Source organism: Leptodactylus fuscus, chromosome 3 (assembly GCF_031893055.1).
Source record: "Leptodactylus fuscus isolate aLepFus1 chromosome 3, aLepFus1.hap2, whole genome shotgun sequence".
Taxonomy (NCBI): Eukaryota; Metazoa; Chordata; class Amphibia; order Anura; family Leptodactylidae; genus Leptodactylus; species Leptodactylus fuscus.
Genome location: NC_134267.1, coordinates 95991635 through 96010322, shown reverse-complemented (window position 1 = coordinate 96010322; position 18688 = coordinate 95991635). Strand labels below are relative to the sequence as shown.

Here is an 18688-nt window from a genome sequence, read left to right as displayed (position 1 = left end):
CCCTTTGCCATTGCTCAAAAAGGAAAGCAGAAACCCCCTCAGTGCTCCAAAGGGCTTATTTGCAAATTTACAAAAACAGCAATATCTCAGCAAAGGAAGCACCAGTTCCGATGTTCGGTGCGTGTGACATCTCACGCCTACGGCTAAGTGTCCTGCACATACTCACTACAGGAATGTACCATGTGATATACACTAGACATGTTGTGAGTATAGTGTATGGTTCCCAGACCCACAGATAAATAGGATCAGGCAAAATGTTAATCAAACTGTTTTCCTCTTGCCATTGCTCCAAAGAAGTAAGCAGTAATGCCCTCATTGCTCATTTGCAAATCTACAAAAAAAGCAATACCTCGACAATGGAGGGACTAATCCACAAGTAGAAAACACCATTTGATTCAGTTGACCTTGAAGGGGGTGCCCATTATTTTTTTATTTTATTTTAGACTGGTGAAGGTGAAAAAAAACAAACAAACAAAAATAAAACATACTCACCTGTCCATGGGGTTCCCAGCACAGTCTGGTCACATGACTACTGAGGCCAATCAGCAGCCCGAGGAAAGGGACATAGGACACCACAGGTAGTGAGGACCTCTGGCAAAAGACAGCCAAGCAGCAGGATGACGGGACTGGTCCGCACTGGGAGGCATTGGAGCATCCGGGAACAGGTGAGTATGTTTTTGGTTTTTTTTCACCTTCCCCAGCCTAATTAAAAAAATCATTCTCATCCTGGACAACTTCTTTAACCTATCTTCAGTGCAGACATGACATGTTGGGTTTGTGTAACAGATTCCTTTTAACCTAAATCACATTCATTTTTATGTTTTCAATCAGATTTTGTCTTACCAAGTCATTTGTTGCCAGATACATCAGCAGGGCATTTGCTGAAAATGTTTTAAACTTGAACATTATTGTGGAAATATTGGGGTTCCAACGAACAGGGCGGCTGACCAGTGCATATCCATCCCCATCAAATTGGACAGTACCTTCACTATCAGCTATCTGTGGGCTATAAGAAAGAAAATATAGCTTACTAAAAGTATAATATTTTTACACAGTCAGAATCTGCATTCACATATGGGATTACAGGAGGACAGGAATCACCAATCTGAGTCAATTATTATGAGATTCCCCAGCCGAATCATCAGTTTCCAACGCCTCTCTTCCTGTTGGTGCCTTAACCCTGCTCCTCTTCATAGCTGCATCAGTTGCTGGTGTTGACATTCGGTGCTTATGAAATCTTGCGCCTGCACAGTACCCACTTCGGGTCGCAGCCAAGTATACTGTTTCAGGTCAAATTTGTTGTAAATTCAGTCCAAATCAGAATCGCCCTGACTGCACTTCAAGTTGTGCATTGATATGGTATAATACTACTTGTTTAAAATAGTTCAATAGTAATTCTTGGTCTTTGCCTAATTTCAGCGACCGAAAGTATCCAATCTAAACCAGCCATGATAACTGTAATCATTGTAGAACTAACATTAGTTGGTTTACATCCTGTGGTCTGGGACTGTACATTTGGTCATTGAAACTTGGCCATAGACCTGGTTTCAGTGACTGAATGTAACCCGGACTCCATGATGTAAAATGTAAGTTTCATTGTCTGGTTTACACTGGGTTCACACCTGCGTTCTACTCTCCGTTCTGAGCTTTCCGTCTTCTGCATGCCAGAAGATGGAAAGCACAGACCGGGTCCGGCCGTGAGCGGCGGTGAGCGTTTTATGCTCTCCGCCGCGAAACCGGATTTTTTAATCCGGACACAGAGTACTGCATATCCGACTCTGTGTCCGGATTAAAAAACCCGGTTTCGCGGCGGAGAGCGCAAAACGCTCACCGCCGCTCACGGCCGGACAGCTTTCTCACCCATTCAAATGAATGGGTGAGAAAGACTCCTGCAGGTTTCTGTCTCCTGCTCTGTTTTATGCAGGAAACGGAAACCTGCAGTACGGAGAGGACAACGCAGATGTGAACGAGCCCTTAGATTGGTTAGTCTTGGTCATTGCAACTAAGTGCAATGTTGATAATAACCCAGGGCCATTTTGAGCAATTTTTCCAAAATAGATACTAAAAGCTTTGGATTCATCAGAATCTGATTTATTTTTTTTTTGAAAATTTGGGCTGAATCTGTTTAGTGTTAAATCAATTCACTCAGATATATATATATATATATATATATATATATAGAGAGAGAGAGAGAGAGAGAGAGAGAGAGAGAGAGAGAGAGAGAGAGAGAGAGAGAGAGAGAGAGAGAGACAATAACACAGCATGACATGAATTACCTGACACTGCATCCTTTGCAGTCACCTTCTCGGTCTCTATAATTCCACAATCCAATTGGTTTACTGTCGAGAAACGTTTCACCCATGCAGCCGGTAAATGTTGTTGTTTTCACGGCATCAGGCTTCTGGTAATGGCAATAATAATAATAATAATAATAATAATAATAATAATAATAATGAAGGGGATTTAGAAAAGAGCTCGCAAAGATAAAATGCTAACTTCTGCAAGTAGGGATATCATATGAGGGACATTTCCTATAAGCATTTACCAGCTTCATGTAACAATTATGGCGGGGACACATCTGTCAGCTCACATTTTCACATTTTGGAATGACAGATTCTAAGAGTAGGATGTTTTTTGCAAATCTTTTATGACAGAGAACTGATCATTGCCGCTCCTTTCTACTTCAAGAGGCTGCAGCTGACATAGTGGAAAACCAAAATTTTAAATGGTTCAGTGTTATTCAGCACAATCTACCGTTAAGGAGGACCAAGTATATTAATGTTAGATTTACACTAGATATTGGTGGCTGGAACAGAAATACAGTATGTATTGTGGAAGAAGGGGTTTTAGGGTATTTCAGACCCAAGTACAGGACACCAAATCAATTTAGACATTGCAATAGGTCAGACCCAAAAATTAATAGAGACCATTTAAGGCCCGTGTGTAGCCCCCGAAATAAACTTACCACCCCTCATTCCTTTCCCTCCAGGTGAAGGGGCAGTCTTGTTAACCAACATCAAGACCTTTTATGTATGGCGGCACACAATGTACTAGTATGGTATGGTATAAGAACCTTACATGTCCTGTCCCTTGGGGTCTCAGGGTCCTATATCTCTGCTACAACAGTAGTAACTGCACAATAATGTGTCATCTATTACCTTAGTAGTGTAGTGTTCTCTACTTCATTTTTATGACCTAATGTCCCAAAATCTTGGTTGTAAAACAATTCCTCTTAAGACATAAGTTCTCTATAGGTTCTCTTCATCAAATAGTTAAAAGGGACAGAACATCCAATGCATGCTCCTTTTCTTCAAGGGCCCCCTATGAGCTATGGCTTTATAGTATGTACACCCTTGATTTATATAAATACATTTTCTTTAATTTACTGTTAAGTCCTACTGTACTTCCATTACTTGTACATATATTACATACATAACATACAACTAACCTTTACTTTTTCAGTCAAGCCACCAACAAACAATTGCGCATTTGCATCAACATCTAAAATAGTGTAGCCAGGCTGTGAAGCAGAGCTGTATATACTGGGCACAATACTGGCTTGAGGACCATCTAATGCCTGTACTGTAATTGTTCCATTAATTCCTGACCTGAAAGACAAATAAAATATATTAGAAGATATACATAATGTAACACCTTTTGTGTTCTGTACCTTCATAGATATATTTCTGGGTGAAAAATATGCAAATCTATTCTCCAGGATGTAATTAGGAGAACAGTGCCTCTGTATGCCGCCCTCTAGGGCTGGAAATCGGTTCCTTTTGGAATAGAAATACTAGTTTGGCAATAAACCCCACATCATGTCAGCAGGCTTATTAACTGAGTCATGCATGATGTTAAGGGGGCTGCCTCTAGAGGGCGGCATACAGAGGCACTGTTCTCCTAATTACATCCTGGAGAATAGATTTACATATTTTTTACCCAGAATCCCTAGCGGAGCAGGAATGATTTGTAAGTCTCCGTACGCCTATGTAGGCACACACTCTCCCTAATGTGTATGATTATCCCCTGACCCTAGATATATTTCATGATACAACCATCTATTGTATCCATGGTTTTTATCATCCTAAACTCTCACACTTTTTCCATGTATCAGAACAGAAACACCACAAGAACCTGGTAGTGTCATATAAACCATGTAACAATGCCTACCTGTGTGGCAACAAATACTATGGTCAATTACATTGTTTTATTGTACTTAATAAAAGTTCATCACATAACGGGCAAGGATTCACAATGGAGCCTTGAAAAGAAAACTATTGAAAGTACAAAAAATTGTTGGTCTTAAAATATCAAATGTAAAATGACTCACATTATTTGGACTTTTCATTATCTTATGGCATTGTTCCCTGTTGCCCTATGTTTGATTGATCCCAAATTAATGAAATTAACAAATTTGATGAATTTTACATCAGTTTCTATCCATGATACAGTACTTTCCCTCTGTTTTTTTCAGACACTTTTCACTCCTATATTGACAGTTTTGTCTCCAAAATGGGTCATGTCAATACATAAGATGCGTTGACGATGTCTACTACTTGTTGAAGCAAAATATGTTTCCTTGTATTCCCCTTGACTTTACACATTCTGAGATGTCCAGTTTGATGCTAAAAACATGGCTGTGTGATGCTGTTGGGGTTGTTTATGCTACAAGTGTCTTTCTATGGCCATTAAGTATTCGTGATACAAAGCAGTGTGTCAGGGGTTATGCTAAGGGTTGGTTCACATCTGCATTGGTATTCCATCCGGGGGAGTCCACATGGGGACCCCCCCCCCCGAACGGAATACCAAACGCAATAGCAAGTAAAAGCACACGGACCCCATAGACTATAATGAGGGCCATGTGCTTGCTGCCAGATCTCCGCACAGAACATGCAGACAGGAAAGTAGTTCACAATCTACTTTCCTGTCTGCATGTTTCGTACGGGCAGTGCGCAGAAAGCACATGGACCCCTTTATAGTCTATGGTGTCTGTGTGCTTTCAGTGCACAGTGCTTACAATTGCGTTTGGTAGTTCGTTGAGGGGGCCCCAATGCGGACTCCCCCGGACGGAATACCAACGCAGATGTGAACGAAGGGTAATATCTCACGATTGAGTATACTAAATTTGTATCATAAGTAATTTAAGTCCTCAACAAAATTTGTGGAAGGGTAAGGTTGGACAAATACTGTATACATATTAAAGCTAAGTTCCCACATAGCGTCCTGCAGGTATAATTGACATACTACAATTTCCAAAACCACATCAGTGTTGGAAATCACAGTGTGTGTTGTGAATATTTTTCCACAAAGTAGGAATGGGAATCCACTTTACTGTGACTATAAAATGCCACGTTTTTTTTCCACAGCATTTACTCCATGTAGGGATCTGGTCTAAGACAGCAATGAGGTGGCATAATGTCTGTAGCATCCCTAGTGAGTTGCGGCTAATCACTTCCCATCACATTTATTGCGCCGTTTTGATAACTATAGTCATACCTTCATGTGTTCTTTAAGGCTGGGCCTCACGGGTCGTGGAAACGCCACGGGAAAAATTATGACATTGTACAGTAATTGCAAAGTGGATGGGATTCATGTGAATCCTATGCCTACTTCATGGGAAAAAATGCAGCGCGAACATGCTGCGATTTCCAGCACTTCTTTGGAAATCGCAGCATGTCAATTATATCTACGGAAACGCCTGCGGCTTCTCCGTAGATATAATTGTAACAGAAAGTCTGCGGCGGAAAACTCAGAGAACTTTCTGTTTAAAGCGATGCGTTCCCCATGGGGCCTTAGCCTAAAAGTTTTGCTAAATGTTTTTTCAGGTTGTGCCAAAGGACTATTTCTTCTGTGATGCATTTGTACTTTCTCATATAAAGCCTCTCAGACACATCTACTTCCCTATGTTTATATCAGCCATAAATTGTATTAGTTTGTCGTCAGATATGTATGGCATGTGGGAATAAAGAAAAAGCTGTATGTACTCTTGTAGCTAAAAGGCTTGATGCAAATATTACTATGATGGCACACCATTAAATAGATGTCAGAGACAAAAACTACACTTGTGGTTTGAGTGATGATCAAATGCAGAAGAAGTAAACCTATTAGATATCTTAATATGAAATTCAGCTTTCTGTAAATTCATCCTAATGGCAAACCCCTATCTGTATATGAGCTTTAATATAGCGATAATCAATTTTCACCCATGACTGTGATGACTCAAATGAAAGATAATGAAAGATAGATTCAGGAACTAGAAATTTCTAGGCTGAACATAATATTCTACCAGAGTTGAATATAAATGTAAGAAATAACAGAATCGTAACACTGAGACTCTTAGCTTAATGTACGCTGGTTCAAGACATATACACATCTTAAACTGCAATAAAGAGCACTAGTTATATTTCCTGCTAGGTGCTGAGTACATTTATGGAAGACCTTTATAAACATTGACTAAAAAAACTTCATCAAACTCACATTTTTTACACATATTCAGCCCCTCACACCGATCATTCTGAACATGGTGTACAGAGCTGTAAGTAGGCAACTCCGTACATTGTATAGTGGCCTGTGCTGGACGCTTTCTATGTAAAGCATTTTAACCCTTAAGTACTGCCATGGTGTCTATCATAATGATATGTGTATAATAGTGGTGTATGACAGTCACTATAATAGTACTTAAAGGGGTTGGTCACTTTCTGACCAATATTGACAAACAAATGTACAATAAAAAGATATACAATTTTGCAATATACTTTCTGTATCATTTCCTCACGGTTTTCTAGATTTCGGCTTGCTGTCATTCAATCTGTTACTTCTAGAGGATAAAACTCTGAGCTTGGTCATGTGATTTACGGTCCATGGTCATGTGATGTACACAGGTGCCGCTCATTACAGTCACAGCCCAGTAATCAGACACCTGCCTGGTAATCAGCTGTGCACCTGTGTGCTCATCACATGACCATGGACCATAAATCACATGACCATGGTCAGAATTTTATCCTCTAAAAGTAACAGAATGAATGAAGTATATTGGAAAATTGTATATCTTTTTATTGTACATTTGTTTGTCAATATTAGTCCGAAGGTGGCCAAGCCCTTTAAGGGTCAGTCCAGCAAGAGTATACCCAGAATGGTTGTAATACACAGAGTACCTACACAATTGTAATGCACAGAAATGGTTCCTGCACTCTTGAAATTCACAGGGCAGGATTGCAGGCAGTGATACCACAGTTCACTAAAACCATAATAGCAATACCTGCCTTTTGTTGATGTCTTGGTGTATCTCTTGTTCGCACCCAGCAGTAGGGTTACAGGCAATGTTGCAGTACAGCTGATTGCAATGGTCTGTGCCTGTTATCACACTCTCTCAGCTTATTCTGACACTGGCTTAACTCTAGTTCACACTGTATGGTTCTTAACTCTCAGGCTGCTGTGTGTTCCCTTTTGGTTCAGCCCATAGGTCTAAGGGTCCATTCACACAGAGTTTTTTGGTGCTGATTTTTGCACAGAATCCGCATCAGTATTCACATGGTTTTGGAAATTGCAGCATGTCAATTATATCTACGGAAACAGCAGCAGAAAATCCCCAGAGGAGAACTTCACAAACTTTCTGTTTAAAGAGGACCTTTCACCTCCTGGGGCACATGCGGTGTAATACATCGCTAGAAAGCCGACAGTGCGCTGAATTCAGAGCACTATGAGCTTCCCATTCTGTTCCTCCGCTGAAGAGCTATCAGTGCCATTATCGTGGCTTTTCAGTGTAATAAGGGCGTTTCTGACAGTCAGTCAGAAATGCCCTTCCTCACAGTAGTGTCTATTGTGCTGTACTGTCAGACGAGGCGTTCCTTACCACTGAGTGATGATGCTGAGTGGTGAGGAACGCCTCCCCAGTCCTCGTCTATGGACAAGTACTATCCGGAGTAGGGGAGGTGTTCCTCACTGCTCAGCGTCATCGCTGGGTAGTAAGGAACACCCCTTCTCTCAGTACAGTGCAATAGACGGTACTGTGAGGAGGTGCTTTCCTGACTGACTGTCAGAAATGCCCTTCTGACACTGAAGAGCTACAGTAACGGCAATGATAGTTCTTCACCGGGGGCACAGAACAGGAAAGCTGTTAGTGTGCTGAATTCAGTGCACTGTCGGCTTTCTAGCGGTGTATTACAACCAATGTACTCGAAGATGCGAAAGGTCCTCTTTAAAGCAACATGGGAAGAACTGTGATGTATTCCAGTGGTAGTTTTTCACGCAGTGCTTGAGAGCTGCAGATCGTCCCGGTCACTCCCCTCTTGAGGCGCCACCTACTTGTTGCCACTATCTGAACCTGGTGCTCTACTTAGGATCCTATATATATATTGCCTGTTACAACTCTAATTCTGCAATTAAGCCTGATGAAGGGCAAAGATTATGCCCAAAACGCTGCACTTCTCCACTTCATGAACTGTTTCACTATGTAATAATTAAATAAAAAAGCTCAGTTGAAAACTATCTAGAGTGCTGTCCATCTCTTGTATATGTTCATTATATTTGGAAGAGTCTGGCCAGTCCTCCTTGGGACTGTGCACCCAACAAGTCCTGTATCATGAGAGTGGTGTCTATTGTCCCTTTAGATAATTGTACAGACATTGGGAACCATATCTTCCTTATTATTACCTTTTGTAACATCCAGTGAAACTGGGGATTATGCTACAGTACATAGTTGTACCTGGTCATGGACTAGAATACGTAGAAGTGGGATTTGGTGATTGTAGAAACCATAAAGATGAAAACATTGATGATATGCATGAAAATCTGGTGGTCAGGCTTGCCTGTTATATTTAATACAATGTATGTGGGCTTCACACATTTGAAAGTACTTCTTATATTATTATATATATTTTATTTTCTACACTTACCGAGAGGCTTCAACTCTGTACCAAGAATCATCATTGATGTTTAGGTCGGGATATTCAACTCGCCCAACTCCTGATCCTACATCCCATAAAAAGTTCACCTTTCCTTTCCTCATTTCAATTGCTAGGAAGTCAGTCTAGAAATAGTAACAGCATACAATAAATCTGGAGAGTTCATGAATATATATAGCAAACATATATATATAAAATTTCTCTTCAAACTTCAAACCCCAGTTGAACACAATATCACAACATGCTAACAAAAGCCTTGAAATTGAACCTCTGGCTGGACAAGCATAGACACAAATAGGATAAGTAGCATACCACTTTGTGAAAACTTACAACATTGTGTCCAGAAAGGATACTTAAAGGGGTATTCCCATGAACATAATCATATCTATATTTGTAGATAATTAAAAGTTAAACATTTTTGCAAATACAAGTAATTAAAAATTCTGCAGAGTTTTACAGATTTTCTCTAACTATCTTAGTGGTGACAGTCTGTTTTCTTGATCGGTTGCCAGTGGATATGACCACCAATGCAGGAACTTTCTAAAGTCAGAAAATCAAATAAGATTTCGCTATTGTGGCGGGGATATCTTCTTATACATGTAGTTTCCCTGTCTGATAACGCAGCTATAATAAACAAAAAAATGATAGCTGGGTTCCTGACAAGTCCCAGACCATAGACTCAGTGGCCAAAAGTCATGGAACCAGTTCCAGTGTCCCAGTGCCAGTTGTGTCGGATATGGCACTCAAATAATGTGACGTGATGTGGCCTATGGCGCTAGTGTCGCCAGGATATCTGAGCAGTCTGATGCAGACAGGTGTCTCGTAAACATAGCAGCACGTCACATGTTAAGTGACTTTGAACATGGGATGATAATCGGTGCAAAACGCATGGGACATAGCATTTTGGAGATTACCTGGGAATTTGGGTTTCCAAGGTCAACAGTGGAGGACGCAGAGACAATGTTGGCAGCTGCATAAAAACGGCGCACCGGTCGACCACGAGTGTTTGCTAAACGGAGGTGATGTCACCTCCTCATAGTTGTAAGGGGTTGTTGATGGTCTACTGTGGGTCAAATTGCTGCTGATGTGAATGTGGGGCACCAGACCTTATTTCCACCAGGACTATGCGCTGAGAACTGCACCGCATAGGCTTCAACAGTCGATGCCCGACCGGTGTCCCTTTGCTGATGCCACAACACAGAGCTCGAAGACTGGCATGGGCCCGCAACCATTGTCATTGGACTATGGAACAGTGGCGGCATGTGGCATGGTCTGATGAATCACGGTTCCAGTTGTATAGAGCCGATGGCATGTGAGAGTGGGGCATATGCCCCATGAAGCCATGGATCCTGCATACCAACAGGGACATGTCCAGGTGGAAGGTGGCTCCATCAAGGTCTGGACCGTGTTCACATGGTCGCAATTGGGCCCCATTGTCTGGGTGCAGGGATCAATGACCAGAGCTCGATACGTGCATGTTATGGCAGACCATCTGCACCCCTTTCTGGTGTTAGAGTTCCCTGATGGGGATGCTGTCTACCAACAGGATAATGCAACATTTCATCGCCCATTGGTGGAATGGGACTAGCTTAATGAACACACCAGTGACCTCACGACCCTCGATTGTGCTGCTCGCCGGACCTCAACCCCATTGAGCATTTATGGGATGCTGTGGATACCAGTGTCCACTTCATGGACACAGCGCGAAGTACACAGGATCAATTGTGGGCTGCAGTGCAGACTGTTTATCAACATCCCTCTAGAACTCTTCCAACACCCCTGCTATTAACAGGGCATCCAGTACCTTCCCATGACTTTTGGCCACTGAGTGTATATATACAAGGATGAAATCAATATCCCTTTCAAAATACAGCTCAAGGCACAGAATCTCCAGTGTGAGCACACGCTTTCATATTCTTTGAAAATAAGACTTTTCAGAAAACCAATTATTGATAATAAAACAGTTATCCAGTTTCTACTAAGTACATTTAACAGACTACAAAAGAAAAAGAAACTTTTTAAAATGCATTGGCCCTCATGTATACAAGTGTATGTGAATTGTCTATAGCTGCCAATCAGATTCTAAGTTTTTCAAGACACAGTTCAAAGAAAAATAAGTAATTTGTTTTTTGTATTCATCACTAAGGGATTATTCACACATCCGCAGCTAACAGACATATGGTGTCCATATTTTTCACAAGTGGCTTAATTTCAATGTATTCTTTCATTCAATCTATTATTATTATTATTTTTTTTTATTAAAACTGTTAACACCTGTCCATTTTTCTTGAATGCTCATACATTATGCTTCACGCCATTGAAAATCTATGAGTCCTTGAAAAGAATGTCCGGCATTTGTATCACCCATTTTTCATGAACTCAAAGACATTCACAGACATAGAATTACTTTAAAAAAAGTGATGATCCATTTTTATGGATTTCAAAAACAAAGCCCCCTTGGACTGCACACAAACAAGGGTTGTGCACTGTTTGTGATTAAGATTATGGATGTGTGAATAAGCCCTAACACTTTATGTAGGAGTAGTTGTGTTTGTAAGGAGATATTCCATATTCCTAAACTGCAGTATTGTAGTCTAGTATCCATAAAATATGTCTGTTCATTTCCAGAATAATGTATAATATTGTATAATATCTGTACAATATTGGTAATCTTATAGGTCTTTTGAACATACAGTAGGACTGTAGCTGAACAGTAGAGACTGCAGAGTTTCTCTTGTTGTAAAAGTCCTAAAATTATAAAAGGGGTGTTATGCTGTTTCAAGGGCTCAAACACAGGGTAATAAACTGTGGGGGCTAGTACAGGGGTTTTATGCTGTGCGGGGACCAGTAAAGGGGTGTTATACTGTGAAGGGGGACAATTATAAATAAGGGGATTTTTGATCTGCAGATGGAGGGGCATGGTTTCAATTTTAATTGGGAAGCCCATCACAAAACCAAAGTTCATTGGGTCAGGTATTTTTTTTGGGGGGGTGGGGGTACCTTTATATAGGTTGACTCAAGCAGAAGAGAGACTAGGTTCTCTCCTGACTTTATGCAGTGTGACAACTTGCTGAAACATGATATCTTAAAAATAAAAGCTTTTAAAAAGTTGTTGAAAGACTCAAGATAACATTCTGAGTCTTGATGTTGTTATAATGACATTGATGCACATGACCTCTGACACCCAACCCGGTACCTCAGTGGTGACCTGGGTCTGCTGACAAATGCTGGCAAAGCAAACCAGATGAAGAGGTGAACCCCAGAAAGCTGGAAGGTGAGTATGAGTTGTTTATTTTTCAGCCCCTTCCCTGAGCTTCTAATTATTATGCTCTGGGGTCTTAAGAGATCCCAAAGTAAAATAGTACTGCTGGTCCAGACTAAACCGAGACTGAATCTCGCAAATATTATTAAGATGAATCTCAATTTCACTTGTCAAATTAGAATTTGCTATATCTGCACCTTGGTTTCATCTCCTTAAATTGGATTTGTCGACATTCTGCGCTGCCCTGATCATGGGCTGAATGCTAGCATGTCATAGGAAAAGGTGAGTTGTATTATCACTGCAGCCTAAACAGCACAAAAATTTTTGCACTATTTGGCTAACAGCAAGTAACAAACAAAACACTGGGCTCATAGTTATGAGGTTCTCTGTACCTTCTTACTGCCAGCCTGTCCCATCAGTGACAGAAAGCTTCTGTGTTTCTGCGTGTACACGTGCATATAAGAAAATATATATATAAAAACATTATATTCACTTACAAATTTGTTGCTCCCAAGATAGAACAGAAGATTGTCAGGAGTATTTGTTTTAACATTTAAAATAATGGTGTTGTATCTGCCTTTCTTAATGTCAGGTTTATAAGTACGTATGCAGTCCCCTCCAGATGATACGGAAACTTTGATCTGCAAGCACAAACAACAACATAAGTATTACAAGGAACATCATTGCGAGGCTTTCATGTGACATGTTCTGTGTCTTCATTCTCAAAGTTTAGTACAAAACTGACAAATTTAATTGTCATACACAGCTGGGAGATCTGTACATGGATCCCTTAACAGTACGAATATTGATCAAAGTGGCTCATTTTCAGTATTTTTTCTAAAGATTAGTAATATTTATAAGTGTCTCGCACTTAAATCATATTCGGATACCTGAAAGGTATTTTGAAGTGGCACCCAACAGAGAGACTATAAAAGTAAATGTGTCTTTCCTATTTCTCACTATGTGTACTGAGATATTCATGTTGCAATTTCTGAGACAGATATCAGCCAACATCAAAGAGAATCCTGGCAATGGGAAAAAATATCAAAATCTATAGTTTTTTGCAATTCTGTAATGTAGTACTTCAAAATCTGAAATTGTATAAGTAAAATCCAGCAAATGTAATTTTCTATATATAGTATCTAGATATTTTGGGAGCAATTTATCAAGGGTATTATTATTATTTATATTATTATTATTTTGGCTTTAAAAAGTCGCACATTTTAGTGCCTCCCGTATTTGTACAATATTGTGACTTTCTAAGCATCACTATGCAAAAGTAGTGTGGAAAGTGTTCACTGATTCAAAAAATATGCGTACTTCTAGATTGCAAACTGGATTCACTGACAAGAACTACTAGAAGATAGATATATAAAACTTTACTTTTATTAGATAATTTAAAATAGTATCAAATGTGTTTCAAAATTCAAAACAACAGTGGATCACTGCTTATGGTCACTATATTCATTAGGATTAGTTTCATCCAATATATAATAACCAATATAATTATAAAAAGATTTAGAAGGTCCGATTTAAATATAAAGGCTGAGTTATGAGGGTCTCAAATGTATAAACAGCAGGTTATATAGATAGTGGAGTCACTGATATTTCCTCACACTAGTAACCTGCCTCCCTCAACCATACCAATACATGTCAGATAGACCAACAGCCAGGTTAAACAAGAGTCTATCTCACTATAAATTAATCAAGTCCTCCAGAACCCATCTCACCCGAGGTTACCTCACTTAACGCCACGCCAACGGGGTCTGACAAGTCTGAAGGTACTTAGTGAGTGACACGGACCTGGACGGCTGCTTGTCTAGCGAAAGACATGAAACTTATTAGACTGACCGTCACCCTAAATAGCTGCCAAATGCTGCGTTTCATCAAAGATTGGAATTATCAGGGGCAAATGATTAGAGAGCAAATATGGGTAGATTCCCCTACCCCATTCAAAAGTGACCACAAGTGACCGCACTGATATCGGCGGTAACGTGCCACAAGCATAACCCACATTTGAAGGGCTGTCTCCTCCCTCTCTCTGACGTTACCTCCAATCTCAGAGCTCCGTGGTTTTGCCATTACCCAGCGATACTGTCCTATCATAGCGCGTCCTACGGACATACCCGCGCGCATTCGCAGTAAGATGAAAATTGGACTTAGTCTTGATAGTACACGCGTCCTTCACTGTTCTCAATACAGCATATCCGCGCATGCGCATTTGTACCTATCACGGACTTCTTCCCTTCGCGGTAAACCTATACAGCTCACAGATGCATACACCGTTTGACCCGCTCATTTTGACAGCTGATCCCAGTACCTACAACAGAGCTCAGCCATCCTAGAGCGACCGATCCTAGTACAACAGTAACTAGCATCTATGATACTGCAGTCACAGCTCTAAAAAGGCTGAGTACAACAGTGCGCACGCTACTGCTATGTAAACCATTAGATAAAGTGACAGAATTACAGGACTCAAGAGCCATCAGCAATACTTAGCCTCTGACTCTTCTATGATAGATGGAGCACAATTCCCAACTCCCATCTCATCCTAACAATAGATATATGTCAATAGAGGCATGCCAGATAGACTATAATCTGAATATCCTGAACACTGTTGTGTATTATTCAGTGATATATACACTAAAGATCTGCTATTCACAGGTAAGAAAAAGGGGAGTTCTGCTGCACTCGACCTTATTCAACGTAAACTGTCACATAAAATCGTTAGACAGAGGCAAAATACATTGAAGAGACAAACCATCTAGATATGGATGGGGAATACCCTGACCCAAGCCTATGGTCAGATCCAAAGACAACCAAACATATCTTACAGCTAAACATCCCAATATCTGGACAGACTAACAAAACTTCTTTAATCAGAAAGTCGATTTTTAATTCAAAAAGTACTGAAACACATACAATGGTGAAAAGATTTGCTAAAAAACAAACCATTGATATAGAACATTTACTGGAGCGATTTTACCGCATTTTATATGGAAAGAATATGCTGAACCTTTAATTAGATATAACAAGAGAAATCCAGGGTCTCATTTATTGTCGTTGGTCGGAGTGTATCTAGTCTATAGATCCATTGGACCTCTTTTCTGAGAACAAATTATCCCAGTCTCCACCCCGCACATGTGGTCTCACCACTTCAATAGCCTGAAATCTTAAAGCGTCCGTATTAGCGTTGTGACACCTCTTAAAATGTCTTGCAACTGGGGTGTCACAATCATTCAAGGTATCACATACATGATCCCTTATCCTCCTCCTGAACTGTCTGATGGTTTTGCCCACATATCCCATTGGGCATGGACAGCTCAGGAGGTAACCCCCCCCCCCCATAGTGGAGCAATTGGCAAATTCACGGCAGCGGAAGACTTGGTTGGTGACATTATTGGTAAAGGTCTTGGATGAGTCGATGAAGTCACAGGCAGAGCAACCTCCACATCTGTAAGTTCTCACAGGTCTTCCTTTGCTCAGCCAAGTTTCCCTTCCCACGTCTGGTTGTAAATACTATGGACCAACCGATCCTTGAGATTCTTCCCCCTCCTATATGTCACTAGAGGCTTTGACCCCAACACTTCCTCCAGGTCTGGATTTGATTGCAAAATTCTCCAATGTTTTTTCAGAATTCCCATAACCATCTTGTGATGGCTTTCATATGTGCCAATAATCCGAAAATTCCCATCTCTTTCTGTTCTCACTTTAGGTACCAGTAATTTCTTACGGTCTGTCATTCTGGCTTTATTAAAAGCTCTATTGATTATATCTACAGGAAACCCCTTTTTTTCAAACCTTCTAGCCAGATCCTTGGACTGATGGACAAATTCTCTAACATTAGAGCAATTTCTTCTTGCTCTTAAGAACTGGCCCACTGGTATCCCATCTGTTTTATGGTTCTGGATGATAGCTCTTCCAGTTCAGTAAGTTGTTTGTTGCTGTCGATTTACGATATATTGTGGAGGCTATCCTACCATCCTCACTTCTTTTTAATCTGAGATCCAGGAAGGTCAAAGTATCTCTATGAAATTCAGATGTAAATTTCAACCCTAAGTTGTTCACATTTAACTCAGCAACAAAAGAATCAAACTCCTCCTCAGAGCCCCTCCACAAAATTAATACATCATCGATGTATCTAAGCCATAATTTGATGTTAGGCATCCAGAGCTTACTGTCTTCCGAAAACACCTCGGTTTCCTCCCACGAGCCGAGGTGCAGGTTGGCATAGGTGGGGGCAACAGGGCTCCCCATCGCTGTACCCCTCAGCTATTTATACATTTGAGACCCTCATACCTCAGCCTTTATATTTATATCTGACCTTCTTAATCTTTTTATAATTATATTGGTTATTATATATGGGATGAAACTAATCCTAGTGAATATAGTGACCATAAGCAGTGATCCACTGTTGTTTTGAATTTTGAAACACATTTGATACTATTTTAAATTATTTAATAAAAGTAAAGTTTTAAATATCTATCTTCTAGTAGTTCTTGTCAGTGAATCTAGTGTGGAAAGTGGTTGGGGTTTTACAAAAAAGTAGCTAGGGTTTGGTAGGGGGTTAGGACTGACATATATACTATAACATGCGCATGTACTCATATCTACTTCAACTTATATTTGGCATAGAGTTACATAGTTACATAGTAGATGAGGTTGATTGAATACATCAGTCCATCAAGTCCAACTTATAACCCTACAGTCCTCTACAGTGTTGATGCAGGGGAAGGCAAAAAAACCTATGAGGATTATGGCAATTGAGTTCAGGAATCAATTACACCCAATCCCTGGCCCTAGCCCCTTTTTTGTGCAAATCAATGTCTGGCAAAAATGTATGAATTTTAATACTATTAAAAATAATAATAATATTTTTGTACACAAGAAAATCAATGTATAAGACATAATAAATATGGCCCAATATGGGGCAACATGGTGGCTCAGTGGTTAGCACTGCAGCCTTGCAGCGTGGGAGTCCTGGGTTCGAATCCTGCCGGGAGCAATATCTGCAAGGAGTTTGTCAGTGTTTGCGTGGATTTCCACCCATTCTACAAAAGACATACTTAAATTTAAAAAAACAAAAAAACAAAGTACATTGTGATCCCTATATGGGGCTCACAATCTACATTAAAAAAAAAAAAAATTGCCCTAATATGTTTATGGCTCAGCTTATTTGTCACTATGCACAATGCAGATCCAAATAAAATTTCTATTACTATGCTCTTCTCACATCTCATGCGGTATAGTTTAAGATATGAATTTTTATGCAAGTGAGGGCTCTTGTATCAATTTGAAATATGTTAAGAAATAGAATAAAGATAAATGAATAGCTTTTAATTGATCGGAATGGTTGACATAGAAAATTATAACCAGCAGGACTGATGTTAAAAATAACACGCCTGAAAATGATCAACATGATTAGCAGGTAAAAATCAAATAAATTGGGAAAATAAGGAAAATAAAATATCTCCTAGGATAATTTCCAACCTGCATATGGGCTATGAGAGACGGGGATATAAATACGGGAACTGGAAATAATATAATTTACAGTGACTGCGTGACATTATAAACCATGAAAAATGAGGTTCCATTACTTCAGACACAGTAAAATGCCCTTGGGAGAAAAAAATTATTTGGAATAATTTCTTTCACAAGTCATTTGTGATTCATTATATAAAACATAATTATTAACACCTTAGTTACCAGAGCATAATGATGCTGAAAATGGGCTTAACACATGTGAACTGTAATGTTGAAATTAAATCCATTTGTCTGTTGCTTATCCTCTATCTATCTACATCTATCTATCTATCTATCTATCTATCTATCTATCTATCTACATCTATCTATCTATCTATCTATCTATCTATCTATCTATCTATCTGCAATCTTTCTATCTACCGAAATACCTATTTGTTGTCTTTTGTCTGTCCAGGGCCTGATCTAGGGACCAGTACAGAATGAAGTATGCTACAAATAAAATTGGGATCTGAAAATGTTTTCAAGATAATATTATTAATAATTTTTTCCTTCTTAAGGGTCCCTTAAAAAAAAATTACGATCTTTATTCATCCTAATGATCTTGTGATCAACATCCAAAAAATATGAAAACAAAGCACCATAAAAGATTTCCAAGTCAAGGATGAACTATAGCCTAGGACCCTGCAAGCTGTGAACATATATGCATTAATTTCAACCATATAGTAGTTAGACTTGAAGGGGTTCTCTGGGAATTGGCCTAAAATAAAAACTTTATAAAAATGTATTTCTCTTAACGTATATCTAAATTCTCTTAGTAAGATGCAGGAGCTTGTTTTGTCTCTAAGAGATGACTCTAAAAAACCAAAAATGGCTACCATTGCTATTCTCTATATAAAACCCATACTCGAAGGGTAGCCTGCTTGGGGTGACACTTAATCCTGCTCATTTCTGGTTAAACAGGCAGGTGAGTATGTTTTTTTTTTTTTTTTTTTACAAACCCCACTAAAAAAAAACCCTTAGGCTGGACATCCTCTTTAAG

General features: G+C 39.6%; 1 protein-coding gene across 8 annotated transcripts in view; it reads right to left on the bottom strand.

Moving 5' to 3' along the window:
* LAMA2 (laminin subunit alpha 2) overlaps nt 1–18688 on the bottom strand; it is a 593715-nt gene that overhangs the window by 53247 nt on the left and 521780 nt on the right. For all 8 annotated transcript variants that reach the window (XM_075268017.1, XM_075268020.1, XM_075268018.1 and 5 more), the window contains 5 exons: nt 12663–12806; nt 8895–9028; nt 3449–3608; nt 2277–2401; nt 844–1006 (listed from right to left, as the gene is read on the bottom strand). In XM_075268017.1, coding sequence (XP_075124118.1) covers nt 844–1006; nt 2277–2401; nt 3449–3608; nt 8895–9028; nt 12663–12806 — 726 coding nt within the window. The remainder of the gene's footprint in view (nt 1–843; nt 1007–2276; nt 2402–3448; nt 3609–8894; nt 9029–12662; nt 12807–18688) is intronic.